This window comes from Coregonus lavaretus, assembly GCF_964263955.1.
Source record: "Coregonus lavaretus genome assembly, chromosome: 8".
NCBI classification, from domain to species: Eukaryota; Metazoa; Chordata; class Actinopteri; order Salmoniformes; family Salmonidae; genus Coregonus; species Coregonus lavaretus.
The window spans coordinates 55,520,971-55,537,614 of NC_139995.1; the positions used below are offsets into that span (position 1 = coordinate 55,520,971).

General features: G+C 41.9%; 1 protein-coding gene across 1 annotated transcript in view; it reads right to left on the reverse strand.

Annotated features, from left to right (window-relative positions):
- Nucleotides 1-5,152: 5,152 nt before the first annotated feature.
- The window catches only part of LOC311133315 (sodium- and chloride-dependent taurine transporter-like), a 40,301-nt gene continuing 28,809 nt past the window's right edge, over nucleotides 5,153-16,644 (reverse strand). The window contains exons 10-14 of the mRNA XM_084166818.1: nucleotides 14,324-14,461; nucleotides 11,477-11,579; nucleotides 10,922-11,022; nucleotides 9,122-9,292; nucleotides 5,153-8,457 (exon numbers count right to left, since the gene is read on the reverse strand). Coding sequence (XP_084022944.1) covers nucleotides 8,299-8,457; nucleotides 9,122-9,292; nucleotides 10,922-11,022; nucleotides 11,477-11,579; nucleotides 14,324-14,461 — 672 coding nt within the window. The 3' untranslated portion in view covers nucleotides 5,153-8,298. The remainder of the gene's footprint in view (nucleotides 8,458-9,121; nucleotides 9,293-10,921; nucleotides 11,023-11,476; nucleotides 11,580-14,323; nucleotides 14,462-16,644) is intronic.

Here is a 16,644-nt window from a genome sequence, read left to right on the forward strand (position 1 = left end):
GTAAACAACAGCTGGTGCACAAAATCAAATACTAAGGAAGTCTCAAGGTTTTGCTCGCCTGGGGTAGAGTATCTTATGATAAGCTGTAGACCACACTATTTACCAAGAGAGTTTTCATCTATATTTTTCATAGCTGTCTATTTACCACCACAAACCAATGCTGGCATTAAGATTGCACTGAATGAGCTGTATAAGGCCATAAGTCAACAGGAAAACGCTCATCCAGAGGCAGCGCTCCTAGTGGCCGGGGACTTTAATGCAGGGAAACTTAAATCCGTTCTACCTAATTTCTACCAGCATGTTAAATGTTTAACCAGAGGAAAGAAAACTCTAGACCACCTTTACTCCACACACAGAGACGCATACAAAGTTCTCCCTCGCCCTCCATTTGGCAAATCTGACCATAACTCTATCCTCCTGATTCCTGCTTATAAGCAAAAACTAAAGAAGGAAGCACCAGTGACTCGGTTAATAAAACAGTGGTCAGATGACGCAGATGCTAAGCTACAGGACTGTTTTGCTAGCACAGACTGGAATATGTTCCGGGATTCTTCAGATAGCATTGAGGAGTACACCACATCAGTCACTGGCTTCATCAATAAGTGCATCGATGATGTCGTCCCCACAGTGACCGTACGTACATACCCCAACCAGAAGCCATGGATTACAGGAAACATCCGCACTGAGCTAAAGGGTAGAGCTGCCGCTTTCAAGGAGCGGGACTCTAACCCGGACGCTTATAAGAAATCCCGCTATGCCCTCCGACAAACCATCAAACAGGCAAAGAGTCAATACAGGACTAAGATTGAATCATACTACACTGGCTCTGACGCTCGTCGGATGTGGCAGGGCTTGAAAACTATTACAGACTACAAAGGGAAGCACAGCCGCGAGCTGCCCAGTGACACAAGACTTCCTGACGAGCTAAACCACTTCTATGCTCGCTTCGAGGCAAGCAACACTGAAGCATGCATGAGAGCACCAGCTGTTCCGGATGACTATGTGATCACACTCTCCATAGCTGATGTGAGTAAGACTTTTAAGCAGGTCAACATTCACAAGGCCGCAGGGCCAGACGGATTACCAGGACGTGTACTCCGAGCATGTGCTGACCAACTGGCAAGTGTCTTCACTGACATTTTCAACATGTCCCTGACTGAGTCTGTAATACCAACATGTTTCAAGCAGACCACCATAGTCCCCGTGCCCAAGGACACTAAGATAACCTGTCTAAATGACTACCAACCCGTAGCCCTGACGTCTGTAGCCATGAAGTGCTTTGAAAGGCTGGTCATGGCTCACATCAACACCAATATCCCAGAAACCCTAGACCCACTCCAATTTGCATACCGCCCCAACAGATCCACAGATGATGCAATCTCTATTGCACTCCACACTGCCCTTTCCCACCTGGACAAGAGGAACACCTACGTGAGAATGCTATTAATTGACTACAGCTCAGCATTCAACACCATAGTGCCCTCAAAGCTCATCACTAAGCTAAGGATCCTGGGACTAAACACCTCCCTCTGCAACTGGATCCTGGACTTCCTGACGGGCCGCCCCCAGGTGGTAAGGGTAGGTAACAACACATCTGCCACACTGATCCTCAACACGGGGGCCCCTCAGGGGTGCGTGCTCAGTCCCCTCCTGTACTCCCTGTTCACCCGTGACTGCATGGCCAGGCACGACTCCAACACCATCATTAAGTTTGCCGACGACACAACAGTGGTAGGCCTGATCACCGACAACGATGAGACAGCCTATAGGGAGGAGGTCAGAGGTCTGGCCGTGTGGTGCCAGGATAACAACCTCTCCCTCAACGTGACCAAGACAAAGGAGATGATTGTGGACTACAGGAAAAAAAAGAGGACTGAGCACGCCACCATTCTCATCGACGAGGCTGTAGTGGAACAGGTTGAGAGCTTCAAGTTCCTTGGTGTCCACATCACCAACAAACTATCATGGTCCAAACACACCAAGACAGTCGTGAAGAGGGCACGACAAAGCCTATTCCCCCTCAGGAGACTGAAAAGATTTGGCATGGGTCCTCAGATCCTCAAAAAATTCTACAGCTGCACCATCGAGAGCATCCTGACTGGTTGCATCACCGCCTGGTATGGCAACTGTTCGGCCTCCGACCGCAAGGCACTACAGAGGGTAGTGTGTACGGCCCAGTACATCACTGGGGCCAAGCTTCCTGCCATCCAGGACCTCTATACCAGGCGGTGTCAGAGGAAGGCCCTCAAAATTGTCAAAGACTCCAGCCACCCTAGTCATAGACTGTTCTCTCTGCTACCGCACGGCAAGTGGTACCGGAGTGCCAAGTCTAGGTCCAAAAGACTTCTCAACAGCTTCTACCTCCAAGCCATAAGACTCCTGAACAGCTAATCATGGCTACCCAGACTATTTGCACTGCCCCCCCACCCCCACCCCCCACCCCATCTTTTTATGCTGCTGCTACTCTGTTAATTATTTATGCATAGTCACTTTAACTCTACCCACATGTACATATTACTTCAACTACCTCAACTAGCCGGTGCCACTGCACATTGACTCTGCACCGGTACCCCCCTGTATATATAGCCTCCCTACTGTTATTTTATTTTACTTCTGCTCTTTATTTCTCATCACTTTTTTGTTGTTGTTTTATTTTACTTTTTTATTTAAAATAAATGCACTGTTGGTTAAGGGCTGTAAGTAAGCATTTCACTGTAATGTCTGCACCTGTTGTATTCGGTGCATGTGGCCAATAAAATTTGATTTGATTGGATTTGATTTGTAAGGGCTATTTGACCAAGGTGTGTGATGGAGTGCTGCATCAGATGACCTGGCCTCCACAATCACCCAACCTCAACCCAATTGAGATGGTTTGGGATCAGTCGGACGGCAGAGTGAAGGAAAAGCAGCCAACAAGTGCTCAGCATATGTGGGAACTCCTTCAAGACTGTTGGAAAATAATTCCTCATGAAGCTGGTTGAGAGAATGCCAAGAGTTTGCCAAAGCTGTCATCAAGGCAAAGGGTGGTTATTTGAAGAATCTCAATTATAAAATATATATAATGTAGAAAATAGTAGAAATAAAGAAAAACCCTTGAATGAATAGGTGTCTCCAAACTTTTGACTGGTACTGTATATACATTTGCAACAATTTCTAACCTGTTTTCGCTTTGTCATTATGGGGTATTGTGTGTAGATTAATGAGGATTAAAAAATATATATATCCATTTTAGAATAAGGCTGTAATGTAACAAAATGTGGAAAAAGTCAAGGGGTTTGAATACTTTCCGAATGCACTTTACCACGGGTATGATGCAAAAAATACTTGTTTAGTGTTCTATTTATGTTGGTAGCCAGTTTTATAATAGCAATAAGGCATCTCAGGAGTTTATGGTATATGGCCAATATACGTAAGGGCTGTATCCAGGCACTCTGCTTCGCGTCGCGCTTCAGAATGGTCAATATACCACACCACCTCGTGTCTTATTGCTTAATTATAGTCCAAGTATTATAACCATTATTAAAGCGTACATGATACCTGGTTTCTGATGTTGTCTTATATATATATATATATATATATATATATATATGAAATAATATATACACAATACATTTTTTAAAATATTTTTATTTTTATTTTCCCCTCACAAAGTTGTCAAATTACAAATGTCACCTGTCAAAGCGAAGGACACTTACTAAAAATATGCTTTTTTTTCATCACTAGAAATGTAAAAACCAGTAAATAACTGCACAAAGCAATGGTATGAAGAACAGTGGTGCAATAGAGGTCACATATTACCACATCAATCAGTTTGGTCTTTATAAGGTGATTGGGAGAGAGAAATAGGAGAGAGGCTGTTAGAAGCTATAGCCAACCCACCAAGTCCATTGGATGTTCACTACCAAGTCCATTGGATGTTCACCACGCCATAGCCGGATCAAAAGGCAGCAGATGTGGTGCTGCATTGGTAATCTGATTGTTGAGGCATGGATTCTCTAGCATGGTCCCCGATCTGTTTGTGCTTTTTTGTTAATGCCTATGGTGAGTCGGGACCATAGCGGTTGACAAGACAGCACAAACATGATCTGGGACCAGGCTATGGATTTTCTCCAAGGCCTCCATGGGTAATTCTTATTCCAAGACAGATACAAAGCATTAGGTTTAACTTGATTTTCTAAGTGTTCAATTTCAAAAGTAATGTGTGGCTTGCATACCTGATGTGTTTATGATTTATAATAATGGACTATCGTGGCATTAAAGTAATGGGAAGATGCATTTTTCTTGATTTCATCTTCTCAGTCATTCTGAAATGCCATTTAGTATTTCAGCAGATACATATTTGTTATACGATAGTGTAACATTCATCCAAATGAAAGATTTAGTTTGTAACCATGATTTTGTTTCATGGTTGGCAAATAACCAGCTAATCACTTCTGTCGGCCCTATTCTGGCCTACGAAGTGGTATGTATCTTTATATAAAATGTGGGAGAGGTCCATTTTCAATTTCAAGCTAACACATCTATAGGCACCTTTCATTTTAATTGCTACAGTCAATTTGATGATAAGAGGGACAGGACAATGGGATTTACCTGGATTCAAAAGTATTCTTAATGCCCTTTTTAAGTATGCATCAACACTCTTATGACACTAAATCACAATGTTTAATGTGTACTACTAACTATACATCTTAAGTCGTACAGTAGCCAGTGTGCAGAACTGAAAAAGTCTGCCTTGGAACCAACATTGTTGTGGGGTCATAGTGAACAAGAGGCTAAACTGTCCTGGATAAGCCTGTGGGTGTGGAGGCTTTCGCCCCCTAGTGTTGGGGAGGGAGAACTGGGTCCATACTCCCCAGCAATAGGTCCTCCTCACCTCTCCACCATGAGAGCTGTTGTGTGGTGAGATTTATTTTTCAAAATGGCTGCCATGGCTTCACCCAAGTAGGTGCTGCACATTGGTGGTGGATGAGGTTAGGTGAGTTTCGCCCCTTACTATGTAAAGCGCTTTGAAAAGTGCTCTATAAATCCAATTAAATTATTATTTTTTTATTATAGGGGTCATGATGATGTTGAGTGACTAAAGTGCAAATTCCCTGCTTTATTCTGGGGTCTATAGACTCACTAAAGGACACTACACATGAGAAAAGCAAAATATTTTTTCAACAGATTTTATTTATTTATTAAGAAATAAAAAGGTTTAACGTTTTTCTCAGTAAAACCCTGTTTTAAATACACATTTTTGCTTTACAGGTAATTTAGCGCCATAGAAATAAAAAATAAAATCTTTCAAATTGTATTTGAAAAATGTTTCTTCTTCATGGATTAAAAACATTTCCCCTTGTACATTCTTAAAAAGGAAGGGCTGGTATGTAATGACATGTAATGTATGAGGCAGGAGAGTTAAATAAGTTTAACATTATGTTTTCTATCTGTAGGGATCTGATTATAGACAGCTAATTTCAATGGAAATGGAAGATGTAATCCAAATGGCACCCTATTCCCTATTTAGTGCACTACTTTTGACCAGAGACCTATGCCATTTAGGACACATCCGGAGACTTCTCCAATCTCCAGCGATGGACTGGGTGGCAATATCTTCACTGTAATAATGTCTTCTCATTTGGTTTTTCAGTAAGCTTCTTTGATACAACACCTGTAAGGTACCTAGCTAGCTAACTACTAGCGGTTCGTTACAGGTACCTAGCTAGATAACTACTAGCGGTTCGTTACAGGTACCTAGCTAGATAACTACTAGCGGTTCGTTACAGGTACCTAGCTAGATAACTACTAGCGGTTCGTTACAGGTACCTAGCTAGATAACTACTAGCGGTTCGTTACAGGTACCTAGCTAGATAACTACTAGCGGTTCGTTACAGGTACCTAGCTAGATAACTACTAGCGGTTCGTTACAGGTACACTACACATGAGAAACTACTAGTGGTTTGTTACAGGTACCTAGCTAGATAACTACTAGCGGTTCGTTACAGGTACCTAGCTAGATAACTACTAGCGGTTCGTTACAGGTACCTAGCTAGATAACTACTAGCGGTTCGTTACAGGTACCTAGCTAGCTAACTACTAGCGGTTTGTTTCTGCGCGACATAATACATCTTCTGTACAAACAAACAGCACTATGGTAGATAGAAAGGCCTATGTTTGGTGGCAGCATCATTTCAGAATGTCACCTATACCTCACAGGCCAATTCAGACTACCAAATAAGCATTGAGTCAGTAATTATAAAATGGCAGGATTACTTTTCATTTCAACTTCAGATATTCTTTCATTTTAATATTTTTTGATAAAGATTAATCAAATTCTGTGTGTGTTATAACAGAAAGCGATACTACTGCATTGAACGTTGTTTGTTTGTTGATATTATGGCATAAGAGTTTGTGGTTTTCATTGAAATTGTAGTAATTTTGCCTCTCGCATTGTTTTAGCAACTGTTTTTGTATTTTCTCACTACAGAGTTAAAAGTACCACCTATTTGAAAAACAGAGTGAAAAAATATCTTTCTACGAAGTATTGCACATTACAAATTGAAGTTTTTGTTGATTAACAGTAAGTTGTTAAATGACTATTCATCCTCAGGAAGTATTAGTAACTGGAGACGGGGTGGTCATTTTACATTTTGAATACAAAAAGGGAAAAACGTGATTGAAAAACAATCAAAGTAAAATAAACCAAAAGTTTTAATTTTATACAACAAAATAAAAAAAGAGAAAAAAAATTTCTACGTAATAGAATTAACCGAAGCATCAGTTCACTACATGGGGTTTCACATTTCAACATTCCATTCAAAGAAGAATATCTTCGCATTGTGAATCATAATGCTTCAAATCCCAACAGGCTTTGTTTGAATTGTTTCTGCCTCTTTGAAAAGCTGTAATAATATAATATTTAAAACTAAGCTTAGATATGACGACCGATATATAGGGAGTGTGAAAAGGCTGGATGAAGTGGATAGCACAAGTTAGTATATTAATTAATTACCATATTTATTATCATTACATCAGAATGTACATTGACCTAGCCTGCAGAAATTCAATAGAAAGATCTGATTAATGTGATTGAGAAGCGGTCTGCTTGCATTTTGAATGGTTCCTTAAATGATCAATATTTACTGTATGGGGGAGTTTACATTAATGCATAAAGTCATTATGGCAGGTTCTTTAGATATTTATACATTGTGATGTTTTGTGATTATTATTTACTTGCCACTATGTCATGTCCTCTAAGAATAAAGGAAAACTCACTTCATTATTAAGTGCAAAGAATAAATCACGGACTTTAAACACGTATGATGTAGCTACTCTATGCACTGGGATGGATGGTATGTAGCAATAGTGTCCTTCACCAGCATAGTATAGTCTAGTTTAAAATTGAGTTGGACTGACTGTATGTATGTATACTTAACACTGTACAGGGAAGGCAGGTCTGTACCTCCACAGTCAGAACAAGTTACAGTTGCCGGCACTAAAAAGGTTAGGTAGCGCTGCAGTGTTATATATACACCGACAGAACAATTGCTGCAAGGCGCTCAAGTACCTTCTAGCAAATAGTTTGTGTCAAAAAAACAGAACTGCAGACCGGTACAGGATTTTAAAACCCTAACTTTTTAGTGGCCCGCAACTGTAGATGAGATGCTCTGGACCCTGAACGCAGCTTAGTGGAGGTACGTTCAGGTTCAGCTGTAATTTTACAACAAACATCGACGACAAAACACACTCGACTAATCTCACTGTATACAAGGGGCACCACCTCCACGATATTATCATACTATAGACATTAGTTAAGCTGAGAAGAGAGGGGCTAGGTTGATCTAGATACAAACATAACATAGTCAAATGTTACTGCTCAAAACATGACACACGTTTAGTTCTTACGGTTTTATACGGACCTTTCTTTGTTTTATGGATTTTCTTCTCTTTTGTTTGTTTGTTTTACGATTCCTAAAATAGAGACGGACACTTACAGTTCTACAGGAAAGAAGAAGTACAAATGGAACATGTACCGATTCTGCTGCTCCAAGTGGCTTGGAAATCTAATATTTCCTTCTAGCTACATCAAATGTAATAACAGTAATATTAATAACAATAGTTTAATAAAAAAATATTAAAAACAGAAACAGAAAACCAATAACGTAACTTCCTCTGTAGAAAACAAAACAAAAAGAAGACTCCTAGTGCAGATACATAGCAATGTAAACCTGGTCCTACAACTAGTTTAGTGATAATATAGTATAATAACATAGAAAGCGGGTAATTTTTTGAATTCGTTCCTCTCACAGAGAGCGCTCACATCATAGTTTCTACAATAGTGTGGGTGGGCTTGATCAGGCCGTTGTTCCCGTTGGGGTCCAGGGGGTAGGCCAGCTCGGCAGACATGCCCTTGGGACGGTGGTCGACTGGACGGGAGCTAGCACCTCCCAGCGGAGCCGCCACGGCCTTGATCCTCTGGACGAGGACAAAAAGAAGAGCTCTGTTTAATACGAATATACTGTCCAAGTATGATTATAGGACGGCAAGTGTACCTGTTACAGATGGAGCAACATGAGAAATGACCACTAGACTCACCGACTTCTACTGGCTTGAACACAACTTTGGTACAGTATATTAGTCAGAGGTCAGAGGTCAAGATTAAGCTACTACCATATTACTTATACCTGCTATAAAAAAAAAATCTGATCTACATGAAGTACCTAGGGGTAGGAGCTAGAGCTTAGGGTGTAGGGTCTAGAACCTAGGGGTAGGGGCTAGGGCTTCGGGTGTACAGTCTAGAACCTAGGGGTAGGAGCTAGGGCTTAGGGTGTACAGTCTAGAACCTAGGGGTAGGGGCTAGGGCTTAGGGTGTACAGTCTAGAACCTAGGGGTAGGGGCTAGGGCTTAGGGTGTACAGTCTAGAACCTAGGGGTAGGGGCTAGGGCTTAGGGTGTACAGTCTAGAACCTAGGGGTAGGGGCTAGGGCTTAGGGTGTACAGTCTAGAACCTAGGGGTAGGGGCTAGGGCTTAGGGTGTACAGTCTAGAACCTAGGGGTAGGGGCTAGAGCTTAGGGTGTAGTGTCCAGAACCTAGGGGCCTAGGGGTTAGGGGTCTGGGGTTATAGGAGTTGTGTACTAACCTCTATGAGTGGTCCATCGGACTGAATGATCTTGATGACCACCACCATAGGAATACAGATCATAGAAGCCAGGGCCAGAGTCCAGCCCACACCGATGGACCAGTCGGGGTACTCGTAAACCTTGTTGTACGTCAAAGGTTTGTATTTGACCAAGGAGAAGACGAAGCAACCCTGGAGGCAGAGAGAAAACACCAATGGAGGGTAAATGTATTAATGGTAACTCACATTCTCCAATGTCTGACAATGAGGGAACGGTTTGACGTTCTTGTACATTTACAGTGCCAGCTTGCACTAGCTAACTATCCGTTTCAAAACAAGGGATCTACCTGAAAACCTCCTTGTTCTCAGTAATACGATACTTGATGGCCCCTTTATGTTTTGTAAAAAATAAAAAAAAATAAAAAAAATTTAAATGATGCAAACAGAGTCTCTCATTTCCTTCAAACAAACACCTATTGTTTCATGAACATTTTGGAAAACAAATGAAAATGAAAATAATTATTGACGTAATTGATAGTAACGCTATAGCAATATCCGATTATGATTAACGTTATAATAATATCAGAGCTGGTAGTAATTGACATCCACTAACACACAGTCTCCTCAAATTCTCCTTAGTCCCTTTCATTCTCTTTGAGTTCTCCTTAGTCCGTCTCAAGAGAACAAATAGCACTCTGTTTCCTGGTCGTTAAGACACATGAGATTCAACGGGATTAAACAGGATTAGCCTCCGGACGGAGCCAAGCACCACATTTCCCAAATGCCTCAACAGTTTTAATCCAGAAGGCACACACAGCATGGGACGCCGGGCCGCAGGTTACCCTTCAATCTTTAACTTCCAGGGACGCAGGTTACCCTTTAACCTTTAGCCACCAGGGCCGCAGGTTACCCTTTAACCTTTAGCCACCAGGGCCGCAGGTTACCCTTTAACCTCCAGGGACACAGGGCAACAGGTTACCCTTTAAACTCCAGGGACACAGGGCCAATGGTTACCCTTTAACCACCAGGGACGCAGGTCCACAGGTTACACTTTAACCACCAGGGATGCAGGGCTGCCGGTTACCCTTTAACCACCAGGGATGCAGGGCTGCCGGTTACCCTTTAACCACCAGGGACACCGGGCCAACGGTTACCCTTTAACCACCAGGGATGCAGGGCTGCCGGTTACCCTTTAACCACCAGGGACACAGGGCAACAGGTTACCCTTTAACCTCCAGGGACACAGGGCAACAGGTTACCCTTTAACCTCCAGGGACACAGGGCAACAGGTTACCCTTTAACCTCCAGGGACACAGGGCAACAGGTTACCCTTTAACCTCCAGGGACACAGGGCCAATGGTTACCCTTTAACCACCAGGGACGCAGGTCCACAGGTTACCCTTTAACCACCAGGGATGCAGGGCTGCCGGTTACCCTTTAACCACCAGGGACACAGGACCAACGGTTACCCTTTAACCACCAGGGATGCAGGGTCACCAGTTACCCTTTAACCACACAGGAGGGGATGTGATGTTACAGAGCCTGGCCACTTCTGTTAAGCAAATGATCGTAGGACGGACGGACAGACGGACACACACTGCTGTTATAGTAGTATAACGTTTTGAGTGGGGGAGGAAGGGATGACAGACATTTGCAGATATATCATTCTCTCTCCTTTCAGTATGGGAGGTTAGTAGGGTTACATCCCAAATGGCACCCTATTCCATATGTAGTGCACTTCTTTTGACTAGGGCCCATAGGGTAGAAAATACAGAAGGGTACCATTTGGGACGAAGTCAGTATTAATGAACATAGACTCACCACACAAAGAAGAGGTGTGATAAAAGACCAGCTCCATTTCATCCAGGGGTTTGGTCTGTAGCCAATCATGTCTTCAATCGCATCATAGAAATTATCAACGCCTGATGGGAAGAGAAAAAATTAATAGAGAATTTGGTCAGATTTACGTAAAGTGTGCCTCCCAAATGGTACCCCATATTCCCTTTATAGTGCACTACTTTTGACCTGGGCCCATAGGGCTGTGGTCAAAAGACGTTCACTATATAGGGAATAGGGTGCCATTTGTGATGTACACAGTATTCCAGCTCATGTTTCTCTTTATGCTGTGACACTGCCACATATTCTGTGTCTAGGTCTAAATGTATTTTATGGTGGGTGTCAGTTGATATAATGCAACAGTAAATTGATACAGAGATAAAAAATGTATTTGTTGCATTTGAGACAGAACTGTAACATCTCTATATAGTCGGGAGTAGTTGTGATTGTATTTCACTGACAGAGCCCGAGGACATTTAAGGACCACAGCTCCTATACAGACATACGTAGACAGGGCATTATATTCCAGAGGACACGTACCATAAACCCAGGCTACAGCAATACATTCAAAGAATGCAACCCACAAAAGGCACACACCGCTGGCTGCATAGTAGTCAAAGAGTTGAAACACATACATGCCACCCTGTGGGAGAGAGAAATTAGCATGATTTAGTGCTTGGGCATGTGTGAATGTAGGATTCCATGCATAGATTTACAGCTTTACAGATAGTAGATCTCAGGCTAGTGACTGAGTAGGCCCCTAGGTTACACTCTTAGAAAAAAGGGTTCCAAAGGGGTTCTTCAGCTGTCCCCATAGGAGAACCCGTCTGTTCTACATGGAACACAAAAGGGTTCTCCCTGGAACCAAAATGGGTTCTTCAAAAAGGTTATCCTATGGGGACAGCTGAAGAACCATTTTAGATTATACATAGCACCTTTTTTTTTTTTTTAAGAGTGTAGTGGCGGGAGAATAAATGTCTACGTCACAAATGGCACCCTACTCCCTACATAGCGCAGTTTGAGCCTACATAGTACACTTTATCTAAATTAGGAATAGGGTGCTATTTGGGACGCAGCCATGTTCCAACGCCCAATGGAACCGAGCCGTCCCTAGTTCCAACCCTCAACAGAGCACTCAGTGAGAGGCAACATGAGATTGTGATGTCATGGAAAAAGAACAGGCTACTGTGGTCTGAAATCGCATAAAGCAGCAAGTCCCTGACTCCCTCGCTGTCTAGGAGGCTTTAGTGGGGTAGGATTAGGGAGTCAGGGACTGTGGTGGGTTTGATCTTTCTGAGGGTCATCACATGCTTGTTTCCACATTGTAAGTCTTAGAGGCAGGGACACAGCACAGTATCTCCAAGTATAGCTAGATAGCTATTACTTTTTACAGCTCTGATGCCCTGGTTTGAGATGAGCTTCCCAGAAAGTGACTGACAGTTTCAGTTTCTCAGAGTGGAGATAAAAGAGAGTGAGTTATATGTGTGAGCCAAATATTTCTCTAAATAGACCGAAATACAGTAGGCTACTGGGAAGCTCAGGCCACAGCAGCATATTTGGAGTGGTGCTATTGTGAGGGACTGGCATGAGAAGACAGGAAAGGGGAAAGTGGAACTGTATGTATGGGACTCTTGTTGCTGGGGGAATTTGAGGTTTAAAAGCTCCACAAGACCATTTTCTATTCACATTAAAGGTGTAGCTACATTGCCTTCAGAATGTATTCACACCCCTCAACTATCTCCACATTTTGTTATGTTACAGCCTGAATTTAAAATGGATTAAATAGAGATTTATTTGTTACTGGCCTACACACAATATACCCCATAATATGGAATCATGTTTTTCGAAATATGTACTAATGAATTAAAAATGAACAGCTGAAATGTCTTGAGTCAATAAGTATTCAACCCCTTTCTTATGGCAAGCCTAAATAAGTTCAGGAGTAAAAAATGTGCTTAACAAGTCACATAAGTTGCATGAGCTCACTTTGTGTGCAATAATAGTGTTTAACATGATTTTTTAATGGCTACCTCATCTCTGTACCCCACACATACAATTATCTGTAAGGTCCCTCAGTCGAGCAGTGAATTTCAAACACAGATTCAACCACAAAGACCAGGGAGGTTTTCCAATGCCTCGCAAAGAAGGACACCTGTTGGTAGATGGGTAAAAAAAAAAAGATGACTTATATCCCTATATTTCACCATGAGGCCAATGGTGACTTTAAAACAGTTATAGAGTTTAATGGTTGTAAAAGGAGAAAACTTAGGATGGATCAACAACATTGTAGTTACTCCACAATACTAACCTAAATTGACAGAGAAAAAAGAGGGAAGCCTGTACAGAATACAAATATTCCAAAACATGCATCTTGTTTGCAATAAGGCACTAAAGTAATACTACAAAATATGTGGCAAAGAAATTAACTATATGTTTGGGGCAAATCCAACACAACCCATCACTGAGTACCACTCTTCATATTTTCAAGCATGGGGTGGCTGCATCATGTTATGGGTATGATTGTAATCATTAAGGACTGGGGAGTTTTTCAGGATAAAAAAAAAAATGGATTGTTGCTAAGCACAGGCAAAATCCTAGAGGAAAACCTGGTTCAGTCTGCTTTCCACCAGACACTGGGAGATGAATTCACCTTTCAGCAGGACAATATCCTAAAACACAAGGCCAAATCTACACTGGAGTTGCTTACCAAGAAGAAAGTGAATGTTCCTGAGTTTTGACTTAAATCTACTTGAAAAACTATGGCAAGACCTGAAAATGGCAACAATCAACAACCAATTGACAGAGCTTGAAGAACTTTGAAAACAAGAATGGGCAAATGTTGCACAATCCAGGTGTGGAAAGCTCTTAAAAGACTCAGAAAGACTCACAGCTGTAATCGCTGCCAAAGGTGCTTCTACAAAGTATTGACTCAGGGGTGTGAATACTTATGTAAAAGAGCTAATTCTGTATATCATTTTCAATAAATTTGCCAACATTTCTAAAAAATATTTGTTTCACTTTGTCATAATGGGGTATTGCGTGTACATGGGTAAAAAATGTTTTATTCAATTTTGAATTCAGGCTGTAACACAACAACATGTGGAATAAGTCAAGGGGTATGAATACTTTCTGAAGGCGCTGTATTTACTGTATTGAACATGTGGTGATGTTACTGTGATGCCCTAATATGGCTATAGCCTGCATTGTTATGGAATAATAAAGAGACTGGTAATAGAGACTGGTAATAGCATAGCTTAATTTTAGTAAGATTATTTTATATTCGTTAGGGTGTAGCTAAGGTTCTGGACTGGGCTGGACACTTGTGATATTGTATATTATGATATCAGTGTAAAAAGTTGAAGTATACTACTAGAAGATAGTACTTACCCTAGTAACCATGGTAAGTCCCAGAAGATAGCTTATGGAGCACACTATAGCTATAAAAATTTCCCGCCGGTAACCCTTCCTTAGGAAGGAGGGATACAGATCCACCAAGGAAGTGATCTGTCCTTCCACTTCCACAAACTGGGGACAGAAAGACGACACAGAGACAAGAGATGGGAGTAGTGCAGCATACAGTAGGCCTGATGGGTTAACGTTTTTGTACGGACGTAGTCCTGTGTGGCTCAGTCCGTAAAACATGTCTCTTGCAACGACAAGGGTCGTGGTGTTCGATTCCCGCTGGGGCACCGCATATGTAAAATGTATGCACACATGACTACGTCACTTTGGATAAAAGCGTCTGCTAAATGGCATATATAAAGACTTTTATCCAATCAGCCAGCCAGTCTGTCAGCCAGTCAACCAATCAGCCAGCCAGCCAGTCTGTCAGCCAGTCAACCAATCAGCCAGCCAGCCAGTCTGTCAGCCAGTCAAACAATCAGCCAGCCAGCCAGTCTGTCAGCCAGTCAACCAATCAGACAGCCAGTCAACCAATCAGACAGCCAGCCAGTCTGTCGGCCAGTCAACCAATCAGCCAGTAGTCTGGAAATGGAGGATCTGTATCTAGCTAGGTAGTCTATAAATGGAGGATCTGTATCTAGCTAGGTAGTCTAGAAATGGAGGATCTGGATCTAGCTAGGTAGTCTAGAAATGGAGGATCTGTATCTATCTAGGTAGTCTAGAAATGGAAGCTGCAATCACTAAACACACCTATTTATAGGACCTGAGTGATCAAATCTAGCTAACGTGCAGTATTAGCAGCTGGGAGATGATGCGTAATGGTGGTATATTTGTGGAGGCTAGCATTGAGCAATATGTATTGACTGACCGACAGACAAAATGACTGTATGTTAACATGTAGTTACTAACACTAAACACATCTATTTACATTTCATGTAGTTAACATACAGCATCAGAGGAGGAGCTGTAGTTATGGTACGACTGTCTTTGGACGCTAGCATTGAGCTGTAGTAATGGTACGACTGTCTATGGATGCTAGCATTGAGCTGTAGTAATGGTACGACTGTCTATGGATGCTAGCATTGAGCTGTAGTAATGGTACGACTGTCTATGGATGCTAGCATTGAGCTGTAGTAATGGTACGACTGTCTATGGATGCTAGCATTGAGCTGTAGTAATGGTACGACTGTCTATGGATGCTAGCATTGAGCTGTAGTAATGGTACGACTGTCTATGGATGCTAGCATTGAGCTGTAGTAATGGTACGACTGTCTATGGATGCTAGCATTGAGCTGTAGTAATGGTACGACTGTCTATGGATGCTAGCATTGAGCTGTAGTAATGGTACAACTGTCTATGGATGCTAGCATTGAGCTGTAGTAATGGTACAACTGTCTATGGATGCTAGCATTGAGCTGTAGTAATGGTACGACTGTCTATGGATGCTAGCATTGAGCTGTAGTAATGGTACGACTGTCTATGGACGCTAGCATTGAGCTGAATTGACTAACTGACTGACTATGTTAACATGTGGTTGTTTGTTCATAAGTAGTGTGTCGTGGTTTGCCTCTGTGGATTGACCATTTTTATTGACTGACTGTTTAGTCCTGTTTAGGCCTGTATTGATAACATGTGTATGGGGCCAGGAGTTTTTCCTCCTGATCACGTGTATGGGGTCAGGAGTTTTTCCTCCTGATCACATGTGCATGGGGCCAGGAGTTTTTCCTCCTGATCACATGTGTATGGGCCACAAGTTTTTCCTGTGACCATGAATTTGCCCATGCAGGTTAATAAAGCTGACTATGTGACATACAGGAACTTGCTTAGTTACAACTTCCCTATATCAATATACTGACTGTGGCCACGTACTAATAGCCGTTGGACATTGAAAATTGGAACAGAACCACATCTGTTTAATAACTTGCTTACAACTTCCCTGTACAATTCCCCTACAAAGTGTATATTTTTCACCATCTCAGCAATCGTATCACTCATATTAATAAACTGACTTACTGTCTCATAATAAAACATACAACTTCCCTTTACAACTCCATAACATTTTTTATAATTTCATAATCTCAGTGCTCATATCTGATATCAATAAACTTCCTTACTACTGTGTCATAACAACATTACCTACCTGACTGTCTCAGATTCAGATTCTTGATTCATAATGAGCATACTACTGACCTAACTGTCTCAGATTCAGACTCAGATCCTTGACTCATAATGAGCATAATACTGACCTAACTGTCTCAGATTCAGACTCAGATTCAGATCCTTGACTCATAATGAGCATACTACTG